This window comes from Zerene cesonia, chromosome 25 (assembly GCF_012273895.1).
Source record: "Zerene cesonia ecotype Mississippi chromosome 25, Zerene_cesonia_1.1, whole genome shotgun sequence".
Taxonomy (NCBI): Eukaryota; Metazoa; Arthropoda; class Insecta; order Lepidoptera; family Pieridae; genus Zerene; species Zerene cesonia.
The window spans coordinates 4,256,153-4,276,736 of NC_052126.1; the positions used below are offsets into that span (position 1 = coordinate 4,256,153).

General features: G+C 32.2%; 2 protein-coding genes across 2 annotated transcripts; one reads left to right on the top strand and one right to left on the bottom strand.

Annotated features, from left to right (window-relative positions):
• Positions 1-934: 934 nt before the first annotated feature.
• On the bottom strand, positions 935-3,702 carry LOC119836749. The gene has a single exon (XM_038362197.1). The coding sequence runs from the start codon at positions 3,516-3,518 to the stop codon at positions 2,019-2,021; it is 1,500 nt and encodes a 499-aa protein (XP_038218125.1). The 5' UTR covers positions 3,519-3,702; the 3' UTR covers positions 935-2,018.
• A 6,891-nt stretch (positions 3,703-10,593) lies between these two features.
• On the top strand, positions 10,594-20,249 carry LOC119836730 (glycine-rich cell wall structural protein 1.8-like). The gene is made up of 2 exons (XM_038362171.1): positions 10,594-10,672; positions 19,316-20,249. The coding sequence occupies exons 1-2, from the start codon at positions 10,661-10,663 to the stop codon at positions 20,213-20,215; spliced, it is 912 nt and encodes a 303-aa protein (XP_038218099.1). The 5' UTR covers positions 10,594-10,660; the 3' UTR covers positions 20,216-20,249.
• The last annotated feature ends 335 nt before the right edge of the window (positions 20,250-20,584 follow it).

The following is a 20,584-nucleotide window of genomic DNA, read 5'->3' on the forward strand; positions in this document are numbered from 1 at the left end:
TGAATGAAATAAACATTTACTTAGAATTATAACGATCTTTTATTTCCAATTTATGTGTTGTTTAACTTATCATTTACCAACATGGATTCAAGTGATTGAATATTTAACTTATGATACACTTATCTTCAAGATAAATTTTCAGATAAAAATTGACAAACGCTATCATGGATGTAGGTACTCGGCATTTTTAAAGGAGTGGGGCATAAAAAAACTACTTTCGGAGAATTATGAGTCAAAAGCTAGAAATGGTATTAATAGTAATTCGATGCGCAGTCGTATTTATTATTATTATTTTTAGTAGAAAGTAAACGAAATGAAATAACCGCGCTCATTTTGTATCGAAAGTATCTAACTCGATCCCGTCTCACAAAAATACTTCTTGTCTGAGAAATTTTTTCTATTCTTTCAAAATTTCTCATTTATAAAGCATTTCAATGCTATAAAACTAAAAATTAAATTTACTTCTTGTCTATTACTTTATGATAAACAACATTCGGTTGAATATGGAGATCTGTGACCTAAATGCACATTTTTAGTAAACGCGCGTTAATTTTCAAGGTTACTATATAACTATATCCTTATTATTAGGGTTACGTACGGGCAACGGGACTCTATAACTAATGCTTCGCTGTCCATCTGTCTGTCGTCAAACAGTATGTCATGAACCGTGATATAATTGAAATTATCAGAGATACAATGATATTATATAGAATAGGGGGACAAATTTTCTTGCAATAAACAAACCCTAGATTTAAGAGCTTCAAGACGCCGTCAGGGTGGGGCAACTTTCCCCCTTGCCCTATATAGTCTTGCAGATCACTTCAATAATCAATTGCATTTTCGTATGTCATGCAATCCTTTGGTAATTGACTTTGAGGTACATCGTTGTTTCTCCGAGTAATTGAGGCAAAAAGGAGTGAAATAATAGAATTTATTCAATACAAAACGAACTTTATTGTATTAATAACAAAAAGCACTAATTAAACAACAACTCTTAGGACTAGATTATTCGATACCTTAGCCTTGGTACGTGGTGCATCTTAACCTACTACTGTTTTATTTTATTGTGATTTGTTTATGAAATAGATGTACAATTTATTTTTATTGCAATAGGTTAGAGGGGCTTATGGTTATTTTCAAATCATCAAATCTTCATTCTCAAAAGAACAGAAAGTGAAAATGGTGGATCTTTCGCGCCAATTGGCATCTTGTTTCTTATTCGTTTATTTATGGTTAAGGTAAAATTATAGGATTAAAAAAATATAATATAATAAGATAAAATTATAGTGATAGTGAATATTGGGTTATATAATGAACAATGTAACAATGAATTGAGATCATTTTATAAATGTGTTAACTTTTGAAATTAATGTTTAAGTCAGGAAACATACTTTGGAAAATCTCAAACCTGTGCTGATATTTAATTATAAATATAAACTACGCAAGACAATATTTCTTTGTTTGTATTATTTTATTTCCTTACTCTTACAAACACCATTCTAAGATACTCAATTTCTGCTTATTTATGTTCATGATTATATCACAATTAACTTTAAACACAAAAGCATATCATATTCATTGTTTTGGTAACAATTAGAAAGCAGTCTCATAATATCCAAGCAAGAGTATTAAGTATTAATAATTCTTGTTGAAAGGCACATTCTATTCTAATACTAAGCTAAATTCATAGTGCAAGAAGATTTATTGATTAAGGCAATATTTAACTCTATAAATGTTGATTGAAGAATTCATCTCTTTATTTTCGTTTAAGGGATTTGTTTTTCATTAAATCACTGCTCTAAATATATATAACAAATAAAATTGATCGTAAGGAGTAAATTTAATAGTTGTTGCATAATTGTTTAAAGAATATTACAACTCCAAAACTGATGTGTCCCAAATAATAACAATAACATATTTAAGTAAATAACTGTTTAGAAAGATTAATAAAAGAGTGTGAGGTAAAACTGCTCACCTTAATATGGGCCCTTGGTATTTGTATAATAATATTTGATGACCTACAACATATCTCTTACATTTTCATTATTGTTTTTCTCCCAAATTTGTCCAGACGTATACAATCTGTATATTTTATCACTAACTAATCTATCGCTAAATTTGATCATGGCACCTTCAAATTTGTGCTGGAATATCTGCATTTCACTCTCATTATATCCATTCAAATTAAATTTCTTAGGATCACCACATGTCATATATTTATGGGTAGACAGCATATCCAATGATATGCTCTTCACATTGGTTGTTATGTTAAAAATATCATCAAAGGATAACATAGTATCCAAATTTCTTATGGCAATCTGTGTTTTTTCCATTGGAACATTGTAATAATGTGTTTTTTTCATGATGTCCGGATATCCCATATCTATATTGTCGTCATCATTTTGATTTAAACAGAATATTAGACTTTCAACCATTGAAGATCTTATAGTCAACATGGGGTCATAGTCTCTCAATAATGCCTGAAGTGTTGTATGAACTCTGGGTACCAGATATTCATCCCAGGACAAAACAGCAACATGACTGACTTTATTCACTTCTTCCTTATCAAATCTGAAGTGCCTGAACAAGCAGTCTAATTCTATAGCATTTCGCACAATGCCGTATGACTTTGAGAAAATAAAAGGATAGTTTAATGGATAAAATTGTATGTTCCATTGAGTTATATCATTTGGGAACAGATTGAGTCTTCTTATTACATCTTCTGATATCATGCTGTCATAGATTGTGAAAGAGTCAACACCTACCATGTGGTGAAAAACTAAAAACTCTATAAATGCATCTCTGGATACAATTGGTATTTGATTAGGTATCACGCAGATTGCTGGTACAACAGTATTAACAAATCTTATGTTACTTCTTTCTCTCACCTTTCTCTTAGTATTAACTTGAATTAATCTGTTTATTGGTGCATGAATTGGGTTGATGTTATAATCGTTTATAAAATAGCTTACTCCTTTAGGCCTACCAAAGTTTTTATTCATGGAGCATTCAAAGACATACAGTCTAAAATTATTTACAGGTTCGGATACAATTTTGTAAGTGAATCTGCCTGATTTAGGTTTCGATTCGTTCTCTAGCCAAATATAGCATCTAAAATTTGGTGATACATGTGCTTTTCCAACAACGATTGTGTCAACAACGTGAGCGTGTTGTGGAGTGAGCTCCTCATATTTTTGGTAGGACCGAAGGAATGACGAATAGGAATAGAAGTTTTCATCAATCTCCTGGAATAGGGGTGGCGTTTCTTTTACTTCCATTGAAGAATTCCTCAGTATTTCAGACAACATCGTAGCGTTAAAACCGGGTCCACAAAATTCAATCTCAGATAAACCGGGTTTTCCGAATATGTTTAAGACCTCAAGCACATAACGCAGTTTATAATATTCATGACGGTACATAAGAAGAGTCACTATGCTAAGAAAACAAACAACGAAGAGGATCAGTTGATAGTATTTCCTCATGATGCCGACTGATGACAATTTACGATGAGTCTTCATTTATTTAGTATCATGAAACATGTAATATTTACTGTTTAGTTGCGTATTAAAATGATTCTATCATTGACATATTTTGCAGTTTTCCCACACTGGTTGGTAAATATTTTTCAAGAAAACACCTATATCAATTCAATTTAGTTCAGAATCCGCAACGATTCATTTTAATTTTGTCAATAAGTTGACAGCAGCTGTTAGTTGACATTAACAGTTGACAGTGTTGTTCTTTTTGTTTTTGAATATTTTATATTTGACTACAAAACTTTTAGGCCAAGACGGTATATCACAATCAGGATCACAGATTTAGTTACTACGTAATTCAGGATTCAGTTTATGTCATGTTTATTGACATTGTAATTTATATTAATTTCGATGAAAAAGCTGCCTTCTTCATTAAGTAAGTTGTATGCCTTCTTTTACGTTTTTAATACGTATAATAATTAAAACTAAATTCTTTACATTGAACATACTTTATTTTATTACAATAGTTCAGTTTGTATTATTAGGATTTTTGATTATGTAGAATGTTTTCAGTTAATCAGGAAAAAAACTAGGTAAGCAGGTACTTAATGTTTTAGCACAGTGGTTTGCATGGTTACCAAAAGCAGGTAGGTACATAAGTGTCTACTATCGAATATGTAACCATGATTTGAATGGGCGTATCCTTAATTTTTCTTCTAAGTGTAAACTTAGATTGTTACTAAAAATATAGTAACCCGAGTGCAAAATAAATAGAAAACACGCCTGTTTCGTTAAAATTTCGAAATAGTATAAATACTATAATACCAATTGCATTTTTAGCATTAAGAAAAACTTAATTCCTATCACCAGTCAAGATCTTAAGAAATTTTCTGCTCTTTCATCCAATTATGTCCAATGCACTAACTATATTTACTTACAGACACATCACGTAATAGTATACTAGTCCTACAATTCCTTTCTACAGCTATGTCTTTTAAAGTTACGGCGGAAAAATACGAGGCGAGGATAATTAAGAGAAACTAAAGGGTTTACTGCTTTCACTTTACATAAAAGAAACGATAGGACATGATTCCGATGTAGTATAAAAACTTGACAAATAACTAGCTCAATTAAAAACATTATGAATTTTTGTTAAATGGTACAACTATGTTACGAAGTTTGAGTTTGAATATTATGTGTATGAGAATATATATCGTATTTACAAAATTAAATTTATTATGTATATTCACAATAACTATTTTTTCTTATGTTTTACTTTTCAACTATTAAATTCAAAGATATTAATAAATTCATTCAGACAAACAGTCTCACAACGTAAATACTAAATTCCTCATCGTTGATATAATATATTTCTTTGCCAATTTTATTTTTTTATCTCTGAATAAACAAAATTCTCGTGCTCCATAACGGCTGAGCCGATTCATTAAATTTTGTGTCCTGATCGGGTGTATAAGTAATGTTAAGGTCTGGACAACATCTATTTTTCATACCCCTTAATGATAATACTAAGGCAGAACAACGTTTGCCAAGTCAGCTAGTTTTATATAAGAACTAAGAAGGAAACAGAAGGCATAAAAGTTAGGTAAGGTTAACTTTATGGAAGATAACATCGGTTTACTTTTACTGTAATGAGTGAGTACAAAGATTTATATCTACCTTGTCGTAAGAGCCTCCTTTATCGTTTATTATAACAAACCGTTTCAAAATATGGTGATAAATATTGTGATACAATCTTTAAACGCTGTTTATGATTAAGCAATTTGTTCAAGTTTAACTGTAGGTAATTAAATTTCTATATGAACTGTTTTAGCTGTTTTGTTTTTAGACCGGAAAAGTTTTGTATCATCTTTTATTAACCGAGCGATCGCGCTTTGTCCTATCCTAATCTTACTAATATTATAAATGCGAAAGTCTAAGTGCTAACGTAGATAGCTGGAAACTGGAATAGATTTTTATCCCGATATTCCTATGGGATACAGACTTACGCAGGTGAAATCGCAGGGGGCAGCTAGTAGCGTATATTGCTAAAATGAGTGCCGAGCTTTTGCGGGTGCGTTGCGGCACACCAAGCTGAAAAGCGGCGACACGCACTATCCAGTATTACGTTATCTGTGCGCACTATAAACAACGCGGGAACTTTCTTTCTAACCCCTTTTATCTGTGGATATAATTCGGCGATCATTCATCGACATCTAGTTTGATGTATAACCGACGAACGCGACTAAATGAAAATGAAAGTCAATCTCAAAGGAATGTCAGCTGCACTATTATAATTATTGCACAAATGTAATGATTTTTGTTGCAGGTGTATGCTAATGGCCCGGCGAATCGCAAACATCTATTGATAAATATTTATTGTTTGAGTATTATGCATTTAAATATTAACGATCTGCCCGTGACCGCGCACGCGGTAAGGTATTATGTTATCTGTGGTAAAGTGTTATCTTATTACTGAAAAATATCTAGTAGATTTGAAATTTACTTTTAATCATATAATGTACAATTAAGATTTAACTCGTGTAATTTTTTTAGCAATATATAAATTGTGATTGTTTGAAAAAATCCCATTTTTTATTTTTTATCTGTTAATAATGCCAATAAAAAATAAAACAAATTTATACCAAGAGCACAAATTTAAGGCTACAGTAACCAAATGGTCTTTGTTTCTTCTCTCTTTCTCTCTCTCCCTAAACATTCTTACTTTTCTCTAAACATCTTCTGAAACAATGAATTATACGTTTATTTTATTCGAATTAATGTTTTATTCCTAGATAAGATGCCAATGAACAACTGTAAAAAGTTTAACCGCAACACATAACTAATGTGTACACGATTGCACTAGGAAATGAATGAACACCTGTATTTACGTACTATTTAACTGTTAACTTGTCTTGAGTGATATAAGCTGAAATATAGTTTAATATCCTACTTAAAAAACCTTAATCTTCATCTCTTTATTGTTTTGATTTATTGTTTCTACTTTTTAAATGTGTAGATAACCCATAACTCCATAAGTGGCATTTCAACCATTCGTTTCGACATTCGACTCCTTGAGCTTTTCGCCAAAAAAATCGCCAATTTTCGATTAAAGTTCCTCTGTTCCTCTGTTCTTCTGAATTTACGGTTGTAAGAAATTTAAACGCGACGTCAATAGAAGTTATCTATATCTATTTATTATGTATATTAAAAGGAAATACGAGTAATATTCGTTCAATAGTTGTTCAATCGAAAAATTCGATCAATTCCGTAGAAATGTCAATAGTCATTATCTCTGGGCGTTGTTGCATCCGACTCGCACTTGGCTGTTGTAAAAACTACGGAACCCTACTGCGCGTGCTCCGACAACCGCTTGACCGGTTCTTATCAATTGGTATAAAATATAAGAACAAATAAGATCATATAACATTTTGTAGCGACGAGTCTCTTACTATGACGTATGCATACAAATCCCCACTTCCTCTCATCGTTTTTTCATACATAAATCACACTAATATTATAAATGTGAAAGTTTGTTTGTTTGGATGTTTGTCCGCCACTCACAACACAAATTTGGTATAGACAGGGTATGAGCTGATATGGTTGATATGATACTTTTTATCCCGATTAAATGGTCCCTTGGGATAAAGGAATCTTGATGTCCGGGCGGAGCCGGGTCGAGCGACTAGTAATATAAATATTCAAGTCATAGAATGATTTATCAAAATTGACTAACCTATATACAAGTTAGCTTATAAAATGAGACTTGAAACGATTCCATTTGCCATCTCCTATTTGTTGCATTTGAAGTGATTCCATCAACAATACAATGTATATGTAATAAAGAGGTCAATGTACATAATATCATTGCTGCTACTTTATATTTTCATTTTTAATAGCCCCAAGAAATAGTAAGGAAAGATTTGGAAAACAAATTAATTTCTATATAGCATAAATGAATTTATAATGTGAGAAACTGAATATTCAAATTAAGCCCAATTATCCCAGTACTCATACGATTTTATTTTTTGTATAAACATATATTATACATGAATTTAAATGTAAATTTCCAATAAATATTCATTTTTTACTTATTTTGAAAACAAAACAGCTGTGGGTAGGGCCATAAATTAGATGGTTGACCAATTTTTTAAAGTTGCTCATTAGCTTATTTATATGTTATAAGTTCGACTCGCACTTTATCGATTTTTTCATATAACCTTACTTTAGTCACATTTTATCAATTCTTCGTATCTATACAAATAAGACCACATTTAATAAACAGTTGAAGCGGACGAATTGTCGTTTTATGTCCTGTGAATAAATTATCATATTCTCTCTATGTTTGTTTGATTAATTCCTCTGTTTGCGTGTAGCATTTGCAAAAATTATAGCTACGTTGTTATCGTGAATATTAATTAAAACTGTTGTTTTTTAACGCTTTTATTATATTAGCTTCACTTGTTTCTCTTTAATCATTTATTTAACGGGCTTTTGAACATTTTGCTTTGCAACAAACACCCTAATACTTACTAAATACAATAATAAAACATAAAAAGAGAAATAAAACAACACAAAGCGTTCTCTGCTAGACATAAATTAAAATAGCTTCACATGTATGCTTGTACCTCCAAGCGGTGAAGGCATTAACAGTTTAGAACTGATTTCCAATGATGGATGATGGATGAGGATGATGATTTTATTGGCATATCATTGAACTCCAATAACTCTCATTTATTTTGCTTCATGTCCTCTTAGAAGTATCTTCTTGATATGATAGTCCTTTAAATATTTCTTTGCTTTCTTGTTTTCTTCTTCTTTGTTTGTTAATCTCATTTATATGTGTTAAATAAAGTATATTGTATTGTATTGTATAGTCTACTTGGTAACGCAAGCTGTCGTACCGTCAACGTTTTACAACATAATATTATTGCAGCTGAAATCCTCACTGGATGTGGTGCCGGTGAGACTTCGTTCATACCGTGCATAAATTAGTTTTGGGTAGAAAAGTTTTATATCTATATCACATATAACATGATATTATTCTATCAATCTATACCTGAAACATCACTGAAATCGATTAAAATCCTCCAGTTGTTCCTTTAAAGTCCCGCGAATGAATTGGGCACCAGCTAGTGCCATTAACACATCACTTTAAATATCGAAGAAGCACCTATACCGAAAAACGCGAAAACGATTTCGATAAAAACTAAAACTGCATCATTTATTTTGAAAAACTAATATTATTTCACCTACAGAACAGATTAATTACGCCATTCGACAATGTCTCTAATGAACGTAGAATTCCTGAAAGTGATCGAGTTTATATAAATAGAAACTTGAGAGCACGTGTACAAAAAAATATGTTAGTTACACCATTCGTGACTGGTACAAAAGAACCGTTGAAGTGGTTTTAATTATTTCTTTTTGGATCCGTATTTTGCTGTAAAAAGAGTTCACCCGCGCGTTGCCCGAACTTTCAAAACAGCTATACACCTGTAAAAAAGAAAATACCTTATTACTAACAGCACGCCCAGAGTTTACCCGCGTCAGGTATTTTTTACCTGCATTGCACAATTTCATTGAACACTTTGTCATAAAGAAATGAAGGAAGAAAAACTAACACGGCAAAGAAAAATTGTACAAATGACGGCCTTATGGTTCCATCTCTGCCAAGCAAGCTTCAGGCAAAGAACAAAACATACATCAATAATATGGAAAGATTTTTTTTATTTTATAACTATGTATAATAATAATACACCTTTATTGTGCCTTAACATAAAATTGGTTGAGTCCTTCTCGAATTTTACGCTTATTTCTTATTTTCGATTTCGAAATAAAAAATTAATAAAATTTTTATTAAATATATCACCAAATGTAATATATTTTATAAAAATAAATCGTCTCCAAACATATTTCTATATAAAAAAGACACATTTTCGTAGGAATTGGGTCACACATTCGACTAACTAGCGTAGTATGCTGAACAAATATTTTTTTCTAAAATAATATCACTGTGCATATATATATAAATGCTACCAACATTTTTTGCATACTCTTAAAAAGCACAGATTACAGATATTATGTAATTCCTACCAATATATAGAATTAGGCATAAGTTGTTGTATTATTACGCATTTAATTTAGCGTTTTGAAATTACATAATATGTTTGTGGTATATTTTTAAATACTCTGTGTCCGGAGTACCTACTAGATTATTATTTTATTATCTCTGGTGCTGGAGTTACTGTTTCTTAACATAAATATGTTAGTTTGTGTATAATAAATAGGTTACGAGTAGTTTTATAATTAAATAATACCTAATAAAGGAAGACTTGGCAATCGAAATTAAACTCAGTTTTTTTTGCCTTTTTTTACTTTTATAATTGTTTATAGACATTTTTTTAAGCAACCATTATGTCGGATGGTCGCTTCTATCCAGAGGAGTCGACAAGAAACTCGATAGTTGCTCTTTGAAGACAATATTTAGTATAAAAATTAAACTAAAACAACAATTCATAGATTATGCAAGTATTTTTTATTCATAAGAGATATCCTCTAAGGATTAATGTTTCTTCGTAACCTATTTGTAAACTAGGAATAAGCTTATTTGGAATTACATGTACAAGTGGAATAAGCTACGTTTGTCGGGTATTACAGAATCACGAAAAATTTTCCATTGACTTTTGTATGTAGTTGACATATGTATGTAGTTTTACAAGTCTTAGTACAAATTATCTTACACATTGCATACTTTTTTCAAATATAATGATTATTATCGCAAATTATTATATAACAATTCATTACATATTATAATAAATTAGTATGTATTTATATGTAATTGTATTCCAATAAAAAACAACGTATTCAAAAAGTTCATTAGCAGTCCACTAAACAAAATCCGTCAGGTCATTCACCCCTCATCCAAATTGCATATAATTTACATTGTATTGTTCACACAATAACAACAACAATATTTACTCTAACATATTGGCACACTTTTACCTTTTCCAAAATCATACCGTATAAAAAAAGTTAATTGGAAAAAAGTTTGCTGGAGCCGCTCTAAAATGAATCTGCAGCCTTTCTCAGTTCCTACATTCACTTCCTGACTGTATAAAAAGTTAGTGCATCTGTGGTACAAGCAACACAACGATAGCGTCGTGAGATCATTTAAGTCTATCGACATGAAGACATTTGTAAGTTTAAGTTTTAATCATTAAATAATAATTGTTTTAACGGATTTTCACGCTATCTGTGGTCTGAAATTAGTGCGTGTTCGTTTGTTCTTAAATTAAAATTGACAGTTGTGTCCATATCAACAGTGAATTGGCTTAATTTTTCGTTTTAGTTATGTGAGATAAAATTGTGATTGTTTGAATTTTGTTTCGTTTCGGAGTATTTAATATGTGTGTGCAGAAATAATTGTTTAGGAAAACATTTACTACAAAGCAGTGCCTAATTACTCGTAACGAACTTCATTAAAATTATGAATTTAAAGTATTTCGCGAAAAATAAGCGTAAAAAGTTTTTTATGAAATCAATCAAACCGTGGAATTCGCGAACGCTATTTATCTTATTAAAATTATTATAGGAAGTAACTGTCATGCTCTGGATTTAATTTGAGTGATTATTAGCTAGAAACAATAAGTATATAGAGTAGTTTCATATTCGTAATAAGATCTAGCTTAAAAATATCACTTGTTTATATCAAAGATAAATATCCAGGTTTTATGAAGCTATATATAAATAGTCAAATATCCATAGGCAATACAATAGAAATGGTGCAAGTTATCATAATTCTAAGTGCATTGGACAGTGTGTGAGTTATACATTAAACAATCGAGGGTCTTGAATTGAATCTCGGATACTACAAAAAAGGTACAATCTAACAGGATTCATAAGGTTGGTTTCTTATTCGCAGAGATCAGTAACAACTGTCAAATACATCCCGCTCCAATGGTAAATAGGGTTTATTTTCCCGTATGGCTTTATGGAGAAGTATTACATGTACAGTATACTGATCGATTTTGTTTACTTTCAACTATCAGCCTTCTGAGCCATGTCAGACTTAACATTTAGCATCCATAAAGGGTTCTCAGGATACCTCGATTTCTTTGATATAACTGCTGCACCAAGGATCTTATATTATCATTAGAAAATTATTATTCCTGTCCTCTTATTGACCAATTATTAACAGGATTACTGGTACGTTTCGTAACTAAAACCATTAAATTTCATTATTTCAAACAAGTAATGAAAAAAGAGCCAAAAGCTCGTTATATTAAACTAATAGTTTTCCAAAATTGGTATCTAACAATAGAATTTCTCATAAAAACAATAGACGAATTACACAACTTTTGTAATAAATACTATCGTGATAAATCTGTCTCGCAAGAAACAATTGTTTTGACGTCTAATGGTCTATTGTACCTAAGGCACTTTCTAACTTCTAGATTATTCGTAAATACATACGACAGGTGACAAATTAGGGTTGCCATTTGAAATGTTTCTGTAAAGCTAACGAAGAAGAATGTCGTATTTTTTTATCTTCTCCTTTTACTAAGACCTACACGTATTAGGGCTGCATTTAGATGGAATGTTATTTTTCACGAAAAAAAAATGCTATTTTTAACAAGGAATTTACCGCCTTGAATTTGTCAGTCAGCTAGACTAAATACAAATGGGACCACACGGGATGCACGGGCTTTCAAATAGATAAAATAATAATTTAAATTGGTTCACCCATTAAACACTTATAAGGTTATAAACACAAATATACAAAAATAAGTAATAATGGTCAATGAGTTTATAATGCAAAAGTTATGATTACATAGCGTTAAAATATAAAATCAGATCCGATATTATAACATGTTAAAATATGCAGTTCGTATTTAACTGGCACGGGGCAAAAATGTATTTATATTCCACGTTATTTGTACATTCTGAAAGAATGAACAACATTTATCAGCGAAATCTTCCTGTCTTGCAATTTGCTGACAAAAATAAGCCGAGTAAGAAATTGTAAATCGCCCTATAACTTTGTACTCACAAATGACTTAATGAGTCATTAGCAAGCCGTCACCTCATATAGCTGAACAAACGAGCGCACTGGAATCTCGTCTATAACTCTTTTGAATAAAGGCGAGAATCGTTCGATATGATATACGAGTTCTAAGTGAACATTTGTGTTCACATTAGCGAGGCTCTGGGCTGATGCGAGGAGGTATTAGTATTCATGCAGGCGATTCCGTGTTCGATAACTAGTTCATTAAACATCAGATGCTAATGTGTTTGTTGCATAATATTCCTATTTGAGATATTTTATTAAGGAAAACATCTGGGAATTGGGATTATATCCGTAAGGAAACTGTTAATGGAATAACCTAATAAAAAGCGATTTTCATGATAGTCTTATAATTTTATCATGATTCCATTTGTCTGATAAATATTTCGTAAAGACAAAAATTACATTTTATTTTAAATTGTTTTAGTATTTTTATAAGTGACTAATATAATAATGATCAGGCGTTCATAATAATAATAAATCATTCAAGCAACTTTAAAAACTATATTCCGTTACTAAAATAATGTTAACTAAGATTTAGATGTACATTTTTTTTCATACATAATATAAAAAAATGAATTCCCAAGCTCAGCAATCATCAAACATCTTTTACGTACAGGGCACCTTTTGCCCTGTTATTATAAAATGTACACTGCGTCCCCTTGTACACCAAGTTGTCTGGCAGAGATCGTAGCTTAGCGATAAGACCGCCTGTTGTGCTCTTCTGGTGTTATTGTTTAAATATTACTTGTACTACTTATTTTTGTATGGTTTGGTGCACTAAGTTTTGATTTGATTTAATGTCTATATCTCAAGTTGCCATTAAGAAAATGCGAAATATATAACATACATTAAATAACGTGTTAAACTGGTTTTCAATTTTAATACAAAGCCAAACCATTTACTTGTCAAAGCTTTCTGGCAACTTTTCTGCCAATTTCCCGATAAAAACTGTGAGAAATAACATCGGTACAATACTAAAAGAGCCTTCAAAGCCTTAGAAGTCGATATAACTATTACGAGGCTCGTTTAGTTCTAGCCCGTGGAATATCACCCCACAATTCAATTTATTCCTATTTACTCCAATGTTTAGGTTTGTGTAAATGATATCGATGATTTACTCGACCATCTTAATATAAAATTATGTTTTATATTCAATTTGGTACAATCGTACTGAATATCTATTGATTTTTCTTTTCACTTCATGAAAGATAACTTTTTGATAAACGGTAATTTCATCCGACAAAAAATCTGAATATATATCACATTATTAAAAAACGTTATAATGAATCTTCATTTAAAAATCAATTCACATCATCTGCACCTATAGAGAGTGTATGTCTATATGGAGAGTTTACGATAAAAATCCACCATAAAAAAAAAATATAAAAAAATGTAGACATAAAGCCCGAGTAAGACGCATCCTCCTTCAACCATATTTCAGAGATATCACGTTGAAATTTTCATTTTGAGAAGTGTATGCAGTGCATAATTTTCAGTTGAAAAATGGTTAGTTTCCTTAGGGATAGAAGAAACTTGAATGTTGGTGTAACGAGTTTAAAATTGCTCGGCGGCTGGCTTTAGATTTCCAAGACTTTAAAATTTAGCATCTCTAGGTTATGAAAGTGCTAAATTTATGATCCAGCCTATTTTATTTATGCTTATTCGGACAGTTTTTGCATATTATATTAAAAAAGTAATATGAGATTTTTTTTTTCAATTTTGAAGTGAAAACTTTTTTAGGCGCGTTGAGCGTTTTGGTAGAGGGTAAAATCCTCGGTTCGCGTCACCAACATGCTAATGATAATAGTATATCTATAGCTATGGAGAGCCAGACTAGCGCACGCGCAGTAGCCTGTGTACACGTATACACTAATACATCGACTATTTCTTACTGTATTATGTGCGCGTACATAAAAAATTTCATATAATTTTTGCATATAGTTTTAATTACTCTCAATAGTTCCGTTTTCACTTCTATCGGCAGTCCCACGACTGCTACTGTTTTTTTTTATTTATATTCAATGATATCATATCGTTTTTGATGATCTAATACATTTTTCGTATATTTCCATAATTGATGGTTTAATGAACAAAACAAATTAAATTTGAACAGAAAAATATAGGACAGACAGTTTGAATTATACTCGTACAATTTATTAAAGTATCGACATATAATGAACATCACTAGTTATTCGTTTCAGTGTCTGATGTATAAATCTCTTTCATGTTTTCGACTTGCGAATCAAATATTCCATGTCAGGCGATTATATGCTACTCATATTATTTTCGTAATAGGTTTGGGGAATTAGGAATATAATATTAATGTAAATAACTTCGTGATATAATTGGATATACTATAAATACTATATCAAATTTAGAATATATTCGTATTATATTATAATAGAATTTAATAACACAGTCTTGTGTTTGAGTTATTAAAATATAGTATTCCTGGAAGCTTAGGCCAATATCTTATACATTGGCTTTAACCTAAGGGGATGTTCATGTAGAAAACTCATTAATTTTAATTTATTGTTGATAAACACTAATATTATACATGTGAAAGGTTGTTTGTATTGTTTGTCCGTCAATCACGCTGAAACGACTGAACGGATTTTGATGAAATTTGTCATACAGACAGTGTGTGAGCTGACTTGGTTGATAGGCGATTTTTATCCCAGTAAATGCTCCCTTGGGATAAAACTGGAATCGTGAAATCAGGGCGGAGCCGGGACGAGCGTCTAGTTGTAATATAAGAACATATGTATGTGAGAAATTTCAAAATTCAAAAATGTATCTTTTACCATACAGTCTTAAGACTGTTTTTTAATAATAATAATAGAAAGTTTAAAATCAATGCAAAAAAGCTTAAAAGCAGTGGTGGCTCAGTGGTGAGCACCTCGCCGCCCGGCGCCCGCAGGTTTCACCCGCGTAAGTCTGTATCCCGCAGGAATATCGGGATAAAAAGTTGCCTATATGTTATTCCAGTTGTCCAGCTGTCTATGTACCAAATTTCATTGCAATCGGTTCAGTAGTTTTTGCGTGAAAGAGCAACAAACACACATACATCCTTACAAACTTTCGCATTTATAATATTTGTAAGATTAGTAGGATAGTAGGATTAGTAGGATGTAAGCATGAGTATTAGGTACTATAATTTTTTTTTTATTATTGTCTCATTATTAACACTAGCTGTGACCCGCGGTTGAAACCGCGTAAGTCCGTATCCCGTAGGATTATCGGTATAAAAAGTGCCTATGTGTTATTTCGGTTGTCCAGCTATCTACGAAGCAAAACAGTATTATTATTCACCAATAGATGTCAGGAAAAAAAAAACACGAATAAAACACAAATATGACATTTTCTAAAAAAAATAGCTAGCTAGATCGATTTATCGCCCCCGATACCCTCTATATACTAAATTTCATGAAAATCGTTGGAGCCGTTGTTGGCAAGGAATAGGAAAATACAAGAATTGCTCGTTTAAAGGTATAAGATACTCAAAAAAGTTTGATTCGATACGTAGGTATATATGTAATATTGTCAGATTTGCACAATTTTAGGATATGGATGTCTATAACAACTCTTAAGCTTCCATATGTGCCAAATTTCATAAGTGTGTATGTATGTTACACCACTCGACACTAAAAGTCAGTTTGTAATTAATTCTATTCAGTTGTATTGGGTATACTGAAAGATCAGTGTAAGTTTCATCAAAGTTGGATCAGTAGTTATTGATACCTAGAGAGATACCGCAACGACTTCCACGAATTCACGCGTTTTCAAACTACATAGTCATTGGAGTCGGTTTAATTTTGTTTCCAGTGATTATTTCAATTATATAGACTTACAAATCTGGACTTCGATACTGGTATAGTCTTCTTATATAATTTAAACAGAACTTGTTTCTCTCGTAAGTAGAAAGGCAAGCATTCACTTGCCCGGTGATATTAAACAGGTGTGCTTTCGTTAACTGTCTCTTTGGATTAATGGTTACCTTTTACTACCCGACGAACCGAAGGAGGATTATGTTTTTCGAGCGTATGTACGTCCATTTCCTTAGCACGCCCTACAGCGCAAACCGCTGTATAGTGACATTGATTGTTGAAATAAACAAACTGACGCCCGCATTTTAAGGGACCTAACCCAATATTTTCTTTTCTTTCCTTAACAACATGCATATCAAATAACCGTAATGACCACTGCAATAAAACTAATTAGTGAGCGGACTGGCTTATTAAATAAAATAATAAGAATGTAAATACAATTATAATTTCATCGCTTATTCGTCAGAGCTACATCTTTATTCTCTCTTTATTATATTGTCATTTAAAATAATAAAAAAATACATTCTTTGAATTAATAAAAGTAAATTGATTTGTAGGCATTTACTAAGAAACGTTAGGAAATGCTTAAATGATTACGCTAGGCGTTAGTTCCATGTCTAATCAGGATTGGGTCTTCCGTTCCATTAGGCTATGTAAAGAAAGGTAGGAAATATCTTAATGATTGCCCTTTAAGCCCTTATTTTTATTGCCCGAAAAGTGCCTGGAGCTAGGCTAGAATGCAATTGATCTGTGAATTGATTGTTAAATGTTAAAGATAGAGAGCTTATCTATTATACGATTGTATTAATAGAAAATATCTTAAAAGGAAAGGCACTTTACTTAAAATTAATCATATTAACCTATATTTCATACTAAAAGTCATGTTTGATTAAACATTTACAACTCTGCCGGTTTTCAGGTTTTGGCTTCGTGCCTAAAGGAATAATAACGTTTTAAAATTTGGAAACTTACGAGTCTACTCGAAGTGAATAGCTAGTTAATAACGTAACCTAATCTATCGTAATCTGAAGTAACCTAATAATGTCTATATACTTGAGGCTACATAGAAACCGCATTATGTAATGACCGAAATATACTTTTAATTCGGACGAGGAAGTGGGCCAAGAAGCAAAAAACCCAAAATTCACGCTCGACTGAGCTCTTACGTCGACGTCCAATGGCTATTTATGTAATATTAACTAATAGCTGAATGGCTCAGTGACCGTAAATATTTTGATACACCGAAATTTGAGCAAAAGTAATTGGGCTCGGGCATTTTTTTACGGGTTTTTAGCGATTCATCGAACGTTCTGGAAGTAAATGGATGCCAACGGTTAAGGGATGAATATAAAAAAATGCATACAGTTTTTTCATTTTTTTATTATTTTTATTGACATAAAATAACTACTACAATTAAAAATAAAATTGTCAATAAAACGTAAACGCTCAATTTAACCAAACTGTACCAATAGTGTCTGAGTGTAAATCATATCTCTAGCGAATGCGATATTCAAGGGAATGTTAGTGAAAGGCAATTTACTCTTTGTACAAATAAAATGCTCTTATTTAACGGCATTCACATAATCTGTGGTCTTGTAATAACATAATTAAATGTTTTATTTCGTTCACCTATTGTAGATTTGCCACTTAACAATCGGTGAATTAATTTATAAAATTTATACGTAAATTAATTCTGTAGTGTTTTATTCGTTGCGTTAATTAAACATAATTTAGGAGCAAATCAATATTTGATAGGTGCTGCTTAATTCTATTTTAGGGTTCCGTACGTACCCAAAGGGTAAAACAGGACCTCATTATTAAATCTCCGCCGTCTGTCATTCTGTGTTTCATCTCATGAACCGTGATAGCTAGGCATTTGAAAATAATAAAAAAAATCTTTAAAGCAACCAATGGTGACTAACTTTTTTGTAGTTGCTCTTTAGTTGGCTTATAATTTTAAAATGTGCCAAAATTCAATAGCTATACCACGAGTCATAACAGTATAATTGTTTCTTTGATAAACTATTTTTATATAAAACAAATGTTGTTATTGGCTATCTGTATATACCACAAGCGAAGCCAGATCGTACCGCTATATTTCGAATTCATATAACTATCTCCCACTGACCACTCAGCACACAAAAGTATTAACATTACGCAAAATTATATCGGATAGAATGGGAAACAGTCATAAACTGCGCCGCGAACTTTTAAAACAATATTTTATCGCCCCTATCTCCACTCACCAAGCGAATTTGTAATTTCCATGCGATTTTTCAGCATTTTCATACGTCGTATATTTAAAAACTTTTATAAAACTGTAACTTTTATCAACTGGCATTTTAATGCGATTCATTTTAAAGCGGGTTATCCTGCAAAGTTTTTGGGGTATAATAATTTTCAATCCCGTGCATAGTGGACTCATTAAAGAAAGTTTGCTACGAACCCATTTAAAGAAGTTGTAACTCGAAGCAGCGTACTTACTGTTTTAATGCTTTTTTATGTGGCCAACTAGTTTAACTAATTCAAGTTTAATTGCTATATAACTGTACCAAAAAACGCATATAAATTGTTTCACATGTTATATCATTGAATTAACTACACCCGTATCAATTTCCTTACTCTTCCCAGATCTTTCCTTTATTTTTGGTACCCCTAAACTTTAGGGCCTAATCAGGCGACCCACTTGACCCATTGCCGAATACGGCATAAATAAAATATAACATAGCCTTTTTTATCCGTTCAATTATAAACTATCAAGCTGGTTAAATAAATTTACGGCAATCTCTCACATATATTCATCGCATCGTTAATCTCGTGGATAAGCTTAGGGTACCTATATAAACGAAAGCGATATAAGAAAAAGATAATATTATAAAATTCCTACACTTCAGAATATATGGATAATCACTATTTCATTAACACATTAATATTGTTCTTTCCAGATATGTTTGTTGGCGTTCGCCGTGGCAACATGCAGGGCTGGTTTTGATTCAGGATACGACAATGGCGGGGGACACGACCAAGGTGACAACGGTGGATATCATTATCCTGCGCCCTTGGTCAGCAACGGTGGCCACGACTTCTCAGGCGGACAAGGAGACTTCTCTGGCGGTCACGGACAAGAGTTTTCAGGTCATGGGCAAGATTTTTCCGGCGGTCATGGGCAAGGAAACGATTACACTCTAGCCTTAGCACAAGGACAGGATTACGGGCACGGGCAACAGGGCTTCGATTTAGGCGGTCACGGTCAAAGCTTCGACATCGGGCACGGTCCAGTACTGAATAATTTTGGCGGAGATTCCTATTTGCAAGCTGCACATGATTTGGGAAACCAATTCGACGGGCATCAAGGTGACGTGAGTGGCCCGGAAAATCAAGAGGGCCACGGCGGCGTTGGTGATGGCCACGGTCAAGGATTCATTCTAGAAGATGGCGGTCACGACTTCGGACATGGAGGCCACGATTTCAGCAACGTAGAAGCTATTCCTGTTGGTGAACATGTTGACGAGGAACATCCCGTTGAAGTGCCAAATTATAAGCACGTAACTGTACCAATTCATAAGCCTCTGCACGTGAATGTACCCAAGCCTATTCTTATTGGAGTGCCGCAGCCTTATCCAGTCAAAGTTCCCGTACACAAGCCAGTAGCTGTGCCGGTGGAGACCGAAATTTCTATACCCATCGAGAAGGTTGTTCCATACCCGGTTGTGAAGCATGTTCCCTATCCCGTGGAGAAACATGTACCCATTAGAGTTGAGAAGACTGTGCATGTGCACGTGCCCCAACCTTACCCCGTTAAGATCCCCGTATATAAAACCATTCATCATAAAGGTCACCATTGACTCAGATGATAATGCCATGAGTTGTAAATATTGTTTGTAATCATTAATTTTAAGTCATTTTCAACTGTCTTCATGTTGTAGTTGATTTATTTATTTTGTTAAGTTTGATGACTGTTTGTTGTTATTTGTGTTGTTGTATTGTGTTTAATAAACTGTTACATGTTGTTGTTTTATATCTTTTTTTATTTTACATTATTACGAGGACAAGTAATATATAAAATACAAAATAATTTGTTTCTGCCATTATGATCACGTTTTTTATATAACAGTCTAATATACATAATAAAGTGAGATAGGTTTCAATACGGCATATAAAAGTTTGTACCATATTTTTTACGTAATTTTTTTGTTGAACGGGCACACTTTTTG

Bases quoted from the DNA above. Each gene is read 5' to 3' on its own strand.
- LOC119836749 (XM_038362197.1), bottom strand. From the start codon at position 3,518: ATGAAGACTCATCGTAAATTGTCATCAGTCGGCATCATGAGGAAATAC.